Raw genomic sequence first — 8,143 nt, 5'->3', positions numbered from 1 at the left:
AGCAAGAACCCTCCACAACTTACCACAATACCATAGCAAGAACCATCCACAACTTACCCACAATATCCTAGCAAGAACCATCCACAACTTACCCACAATACCCTAGCAAGAACCATCCACAACTTACCCACAATATCCTAGCAAGAACCATCCACAACTTACCCACAATACCCTAGCAAGAACCATCCACAACTTACCCACAATACCCTAGCAAGAACCATCCACAACTTACCCACAATATCCTAGCAAGAACCATCCACAACTTACCCACAATACCCTAGCAAGAACCATCCACAACTTACCCACAATACCCTAGCAAGAACCATCCACAACTTACCCACAATACCCTAGCAAGAACCATCCACAACTTACCCACAATACCCTAGCAAGAACCATCCACAACTTACCCACAATACCCTAGCAAGAACCATGCACAACTTACCCACAAATTTGGTAAACAATTATAGATAAAATTTTGAACCATCTTCAACCATTGTAAATAACTTATTCATGGTTCAGGAGGGCGAAACGTCGTCTAGGGATTTAGATCTTGTTACTGTGTTTCTTTCGTGTTTAAACCTGAAGTTAATATATTGTACGTTTCTTTCTCCTTATCCATCTTTCTCGTATTCTATGCGTCACCTTGTTCCCTATCCTTCTATCCACTGTTTTCACCTTCTCTCTCCTCTTCTTCTATCCTCTCTTTCTCTCTTTCCCTCCCCCTCTCTCTCTTTCTATTAGTGCCTCTCCCCGGTTTCATTCTCTCCCTCTCCTTCTACCCCTCTCCTTCTCTCCCTTTCTTTCAACCCTCCCTATCCCCGCTCAGGTCGGACGGAGCGAGCAGCCACCCACTACGAGGCCGCCCTCAACCTGGATCCCACCCACGCCCGCACTCTGGCTAACTACGCCGCCCTCATGGACGCCCACCACCACCATACCCACGCCCACCATCTCTACTCCAGGTACTGCACTCTCTCTCTCTCTCTCTCTCTCTCTCTCTCTCTCTCTCTCTCTCTCTCTCTCTCTCTCTCTCTCTCAACATGAAATACTAAAATAATTCAGAGTGAAACATGACTTGAAACTCTACACAGAGTGAAACATGACATAAAGCTCTACAGAGAGGGGAGCTTGTGTTTCAGAGGTAACAGTGTATTCTTGTGTGTGACACAGAGCTCTGGCGTGCAGGTGGGACGCTGACACAGCCACAGCTCTGGCTCGTCTCTGTATCTTGACAGGGCAGCTGGAACAAGCCACCACCTTGTTACAGCTGGTCACTGCTCGACACCCCGAGCATCAGAGGGCCCGTGTCCATCTGGTTAGTACATGGTCCTCCTAGTACCTGTACCTCCTAGTACTTCACCTTCCTAGTACTTGGTCTTCCTAGTACCTCACCCTCCTAGCACCTGGTCCTCCTAGTACCTGATCCTCCTTGTACCTGATCCTTCTAGTACCTGATCCTCCTAGTACCTGTTCTTTCTAGTACCTGGTCTTCCTAATACCTGCTCATTCTAATTCCTAGTTTAAGTCAGATGGTACATACATGTATAGTATTCAGTACCGACAAGATAAAGATTTAGACTTATGTGCAACATCTTGGAATCTTTATTGTAGACGTTTCGCCCTCCAGTGGCTTTATACATCTCTACTGTCTTCCAGTTATGTCCTTGAAGTTGTACTGATAAAGCCAGTGGATGGCGAAACGTCTACAATAAAGTTAGCCACATGTTGCACACGTGTCTAATTCTTTATCAGTCAGCGGGATACCTGTGGTGTTGGTGCTGCTCACCGCTTCTCTGGTTCTGTTTGCTGCTGTTGTGGAGGTGCTGTTCATTGTTGTGTTGGTACTGTTCCTTCCTGTGGTTCTGTTTGCTGCTGTTGTGGTTTACCTCCACTGTTGTTGATGCTGTTCTGTGTTGTTGTCTCCTCCCGCAGGCGCAGGTCAAACTCCAGCAGAAAGAGTACTCAGCCAGCGAGCAGCTGCTGGGGGAGGTGTTGGAGGAATCTCCAACACACCACGAGGCTCTCTACCACTTCTCCCTCCTGCTCTCCGCGACCAATCGTTCGGAGGAGGCGCTGAGGGCGGCGCGGGCGGCGGCGTCGGCCTGTACACAACCCAGGGATCTTTGTGCTCTCCTGCACGCCCATCATGCTGACTTACTACACACCCACAGCCGTATGGACGCTGCTGTACTGGTGCGTACATTACTGAGAGAGAGAGAGAGAGAGAGAGAGAGAGAGAGAGAGAGAGAGAGAGAGAGAGAGAGAGAGAGAGAGACAGACAGACAGACAGTCAGACAGAGAAAAGCATCATGGGTAATAATTTATTGACGAATATTTGTTTTGATTCTCGTATATTTAATTTTCAATCTCTCTCTCTCTCTCTCTCTCTCGCTCTCTCTCTCTCTCTCTCTCTCTCTCTTACTCTGTCTATTTCATTTTCCTATGTGCCTGTTACCCACCTCTTTAACTTCTGTACACAATAATATATACATATATATATATATATATATATATATATATATATATATATATATATATATATATATATATATATATATATATATATAGAGAGAGAGAGAGAGAGAGAGAGAGAGAGATAATTTGTTCTGTAAAATTACTCTCAACATTTTATCAGTATGAAATATAAACTATGAGAAAACTAACTTTTTTCTAACTAGATTAAACACTACCAACATTAATACTAAAGTATAACGTGACGTTAATCTAATTTGCCGGTGACAAACTGGAGAAAAACTCTCTGGCCTGTGCTTGTCACATTTCCTCCATGATATTACAGCGAAATGTCAGAGCAAATGTTTCACTGTTTCACTCTATAAGTGCTCTATCTCTCTCTCTCTCTCTCTCTCTCTCTCTATTTTAAATCTTTTACAGAGCAGATAGAGATCTTCCCCGTTTTCAGCATCTCATCTCCAGTACTTTGTAACTAAGTTATTTCATGATCTCTCTCTCACAGAGCTACCAGCAAGCTGTCAGGATGGAACCGTCTCTGTCTAGAGCTCATCTCAACCTTGGAGCTATCTATCATACCCAAGTAGGTGACTTAATTATACCCAGGTAGATAAATCTATCATTTCCAAATAGGTGAAGCTATCATACCAGAGTAGATGAGTCTATCATACCCAGGGTGGTGAATCAGTGGCGCCCAGGTGAGTGAATCAATCATACGCAGGTTAATGAGTCTATCATACCCAGGTAGGTGAATCAGTGGTGCCCAGGTGAGTGAATCAGTCATACGCAGGTTAATGAGTCTATCATACCCAGGGTGGTGAATCAGTGGCGCCCAGGTGAGTGAATCAATCATACTCAGGTTTGGTGAATTTATCTCAGCTAAGTGGGTTTCAGGTGAGTTTTTTAATTATGAAATACGTATGTATATCACAGTTTACTTTTTTCACTGTTAATGTCTATCATCGTTTATGTCTTTCACTGTTTTTTTTTATTTTTTCATCTGTTTTAGTTTCTAACAGTGACTAAATCTCTCACTCTTGTTCTCTGAATTTCTCTTCCTGATTTCTTGCAGTGATTCTTCGTGATTCTCTCAGTATCTCTTTCATACTGTCTGAATCTGTCTCTCTGACATTTTTAGTGGCTTTCTCTATCTCTCTCTCGCCTATATTATCTCCCTCAATCAGCAATCTCTCTCAAACACTCCAGTCTCCCACTCCATATTATCAATGATCCTCTTTCCCTCTCACAATCTCTTTCACACAATATCTCTCCTAACTCTTAGATTCTGTATCTCTCTCTCTCTTTCACCCATACAGTCTCCCTAACGTTTCTGTCTCACTCTCCCAATTTATCTCCCCTACACTCTCTGTCTCCCTCCCACCCCCTCACGATCTCCCTCACTGAGGTATTGTCTCTCTCCTTCGTCAGGGCCGCTACAGCCTGGCGCTGCAACACTACAACACCGCCCTGTCACAGGACCCCACCAACACCCTCCTGCAGGAAAACTTGCAGAAGCTACTGCGTGCTATGGACGCTACTTTCCACGGCCGATGATCAACGCCTCACCTCCCCTATAACAGAACACCACCAATATCCCCCTGTAGCAGAACCTGCAGAAGCTATTGCGAGCTATCAACGCTACTTTCCACGGCCGATGATCAACGCCTCAACTTTCCTCTATCAGGATTGACACAAGAAAACGTTTAACTCTGAGACAACAAACTGCAGTTGATACACTCGCGTGGTTGGTAGAAACATGCAGCAAAAGATCTTTTCTTTTTTAGCTGCAACATTTCGCCTACATGAGGCTTCGTCGATTAGCCGAAACATCGTACTAATAAGAGTCTGGTTTTGCTGTGTGCATCACTTGACTTCTTGAGGGGCTGCTCCATAATCACCTAAAGACACGCAAAGCAACATTTGGTAACTTTGAGAGGACGTTTCGCCCTAATAAAGTTATCCTTTTGCTAGTCTTTATTAAGTACAACGTGTAGGTAGTCCCATATCACCTACTGCTACTAGTGGAAACACAGTTTTAGCTGTTTTACTCACGAGGAAGCGCTAAGATATTATGGCCCTGCAGCTTCTTAGGAATGGGAAGTAATTAGGCTTGATCCGAGGAACGGGAAGTATAGCTCAAATTATGTGAATCAAGGATCTACGTGAAGCTGATTTCAGCTTCAGGATATACTGAAGGTTAGAAGAACTTCAGCTGATCAATATGACACTTCGAAGGAAGGGAAGGGTGAGAAGGGAGAGAAGGGAGGGAAGGGTGAGAAAGGAGAAAATGGTGAGAAGGGAGGGAAGAGTGAGAAGGAAGGGAAGGGTGAGAAGGGAGGGAAGGGTGTGAAGGGGTGCTTATAGGCAGGAGATGTATATTGTAGGTAGACTGGATGGTTGTCTTGCGAATGACTTCGGGTCGATGAGCAGACGTATTGTGTCGTACATCTCTGCTATTTCGCTCTCCTTGCTCGAAACGTTGTTGTAATGAAGTGATGCACTCCTTCCTGCGTCTCTTCATACGCTCTATAGTTGTCTGTCTCTGCCACCTGTCTGCTGCTGCTGTTGCTGCTGTTGCTGCTGTTGCTGGTGCTGCTGCTGCTGCTGCTGCCTCGCCAAGGATGGCACTGTCTTGTGCGCCTTTGCTTCCTCCTCCTCATCAGTATTATCGTATTTCTTATTATTGTTCTTTTTCTTCTTTTCGCTCCCTACTGCCAGTATTGCTTGCCTTATGACATTATATTGCCTGCAGTTGAGATCCTCTCACGAGCGGATTTACAAACAGCAGACAAGCATGCTAAAGCAGACATAGCAAGCAGAATGCCAAAGCAGAAAGCAAAAATTCAGTCAGCAGACCAGCATATTAAAATAAACAGAGGACGCAGCAGTCACAAGCAAGCAGAACACGAAGTACTCAGAAGTATAGAGAACAAGCAGTCGCTTATTCTGCTTATGTTCTGCTTATGTATCACCACAGACAAGGGAATGCAGACTGCAGACCACAACAAGAACATTGACTGGTGTGCAAATACCTATGGAAATAAATTTTCCAGTACAGAGGCGTGAATCCTGTGTCACCATTAAAAAGCATCATTAAACCGGTTCACCAATCCTACTCTGTATGATCTGGTCACTGGGGATCTCCTGATAAATCCAGCACCTTCACAGCCCCTGAATGACACTGTCAGGAAAATTCTGACAGCTATGCTGACACTGGGAAACAGTGTGTCTGATGAAGTTTCTTGAGTATTATCCATGACCTTAGAGAAGCGCCTTTGCAGTGCCTCTGTACCTGTAATGAAGCCAAGAGACTCCGTGGATATTTATCAAGAAGTATAAGTAACAGAAGTTTTTGGCTTTATATCCAGAAGTATAAGTACCAGAAGTCCTTGATTTATATCAAGAAGTATAAGTACCAGAAGTCCTTGATTTATATCAAGAAGTATAAGTACCAGACGTCCTTGATTTATATCAAGAAGTATAAGTACCAGAAGTCGTTGATTTATATGAAGGAGTATAAGTACCAGAAGTCCTTGATTTATATCAAGAAGTATAAATAACAGAAATCCTTGGATTTATATCAAGTATAAACAGCATAAGTGGCAAGGTTAATCAACAGTTGTACACATCATTAGCTAAGCCTGATTTAGGTTGAGGCTCGAACTGATGGTTCTCGCTACAACTCAATAGGCAGACACAAACACAGTACACAAAACCATTATAAAGAGGAGCAGTAGGCTTATTGGCCCATACACGACAGACTCCACTCAACAGATAAGTAAAAACAAGGACACTTACACAGAAAACAGACATAAAACAGACAAAAATTCTCCCAGGTCAACTAATCCACTAAACAAAAAATAACTAACATAAATCTGGTTACCCAGGGAGGTGATGACCTGTCGTGACCTCTGATAATACTTTTTTTTGTGGTGCGACTCATAAACAAGAACAACAACCATGCACCTCACAGCCTCTCCTGCCTCACCTCCTCTCCTGCCTCACCTCCTCTCCTGCCTCACCTCCTCTCCTGCCTCACCTCCTCTCCTGCCTCACCTCCTCTCCTGCCTCACCTCCTCTCCTGCCTCACCTCCTCTCCTGCCTCACCTCCTCTCCTGCCTCACCTCCTCTCCTGCCTCACCTCCTCTCCTGCCTCACCTCCTCTCCGTCTTGTATATATCACAACAATATCATTTTGCAAGTAGGCATAATATATATATATATATATATATATATATATATATATATATATATATATATATATATATGAAAACACGCATCATCACACACCCACTGCATGTACATAAGTGTCAATCTTTAAGTTTTCCCTTCCCAGTAAACGCCCTTACAGATTATCTTACGTCATTCTAGTCATCTTACAGATCTTAGCTAAACGCTGGAAAAGAAATAAAAAGAGCAGTGAGAACTATCTCTCTTTTCCACCTATCAACCTTTTTTTCCTGGTTTTTCCCTCTTTCCCTCTCCACGTAATGTCCCCCCCCCCCTTAGTTCTAATATTTCCGCACTGCGTCGAACTCTGTGTAAAAAGTATCTGAGTGTGTGTAACCGCTGTGTAGCGCTGTGTAAATAGTGTGTAACGCTGTGTAGCGCTGTGTAAATAGTGTGTAACGTTGTGTAACGCTGTGTAAATAGTGTGTAACGCTGTGTCTCTGCGTTCATCACTGTAGTTAACGAAGGAATTATTTTCGTACCAAGCATTAAAGTTGGTTTTTCGAGGTGAACTTTTTACTTACCCTTTACTGTAGTAAAGTTAGGCAGTGTGTTGTTACCCTGGGGCTACCCTGGGAGGAACTAGCAGTGTGTTGTTACCCTGGGGCTACCCTGGGAGGAACTAGCAGTGTGTTGTTACCCTGGGGCTACCCTGGGAGGAACTAGCAGAGTGTTGTTACCCTGGGGCTACCCTGGGAGGAACTAGCAGTGTGTTGTTACCCTGGGGCTACCCTGGGAGGAACTAGCAGTGTGTTGTTACCCTGGGGATACCCTGGGAGGAACTAGCAGTGTGTTGTTACCCTGGGGCTACCCTGGGAGGAACTAGCAGTGTGTTGTTACCCTGGGGCTACCCTGGGAGGAACTAGCAGTGTGTTGTTACCCTGGGGATACCCTGGGAGGAACTAGCAGTGTGTTGTTACCCTGGGGCTACCCTGGGAGGAACTAGCAGTGTGTTGTTACCCTGGGGCTACCCTGGGAGGAACTAGCAGTGTGTTGTTACCCTGGGGATACCCTGGGAGGAACTAGCAGTGTGTTGTTACCCTGGGGCTACCCTGGGAGGAACTAGCAGTGTGTTGTTACTCTGGGGCTACCCTGGGAGGAACTAGCAGTGTGTTGTTACCCTGGGGCTACCCTGGGAGGAACTAGCAGTGTGTTGTTACCCTGGGACTACCCTGGGAGGAACTAGCAGTGTGTTGTTACCCTGGGGCTACCCTGGGAGGAACTAGCAGTGTGTTGTTACCCTGGGGCTACCCTGGGAGGAACTAGCAGTGTGTTGTTACCCTGGGGCTACCCTGGGAGGAACTAGCAGTGTGTTGTTACCCTGGGGCTACCCTGGGAGGAACTAGCAGTGTGTTGTTACTCTGGGGCTACCCTGGGAGGAACTAGCAGTGTGTTGTTACCCTGGGGCTACCCTGGGAGGAACTAGCAGTGTGTTGTTACTCTT

The 8,143-nt window shown here is 45.1% G+C and overlaps 1 protein-coding gene across 1 annotated transcript in view; it reads left to right on the top strand.

The window, feature by feature from the left end:
* Positions 1–6,721, top strand: part of LOC128691045 (protein O-mannosyl-transferase TMTC1) — a 65,987-nt gene extending 59,266 nt beyond the window's left edge. Inside the window, exons 13-17 of the mRNA XM_070089208.1 lie at positions 827–962; positions 1,171–1,315; positions 1,933–2,193; positions 2,975–3,052; positions 3,898–6,721. Of these exons, the coding sequence (XP_069945309.1) occupies positions 827–962; positions 1,171–1,315; positions 1,933–2,193; positions 2,975–3,052; positions 3,898–4,023 (746 nt within the window). The 3' untranslated portion in view covers positions 4,024–6,721. The remainder of the gene's footprint in view (positions 1–826; positions 963–1,170; positions 1,316–1,932; positions 2,194–2,974; positions 3,053–3,897) is intronic.
* The last annotated feature ends 1,422 nt before the right edge of the window (positions 6,722–8,143 follow it).

Source organism: Cherax quadricarinatus, chromosome 27 (assembly GCF_038502225.1).
Source record: "Cherax quadricarinatus isolate ZL_2023a chromosome 27, ASM3850222v1, whole genome shotgun sequence".
Classification (NCBI taxonomy): domain Eukaryota; kingdom Metazoa; phylum Arthropoda; class Malacostraca; order Decapoda; family Parastacidae; genus Cherax; species Cherax quadricarinatus.
The sequence above is the reverse complement of the archived record's forward strand: the minus strand, read 5'-3'. Positions and strand labels throughout refer to the sequence as shown.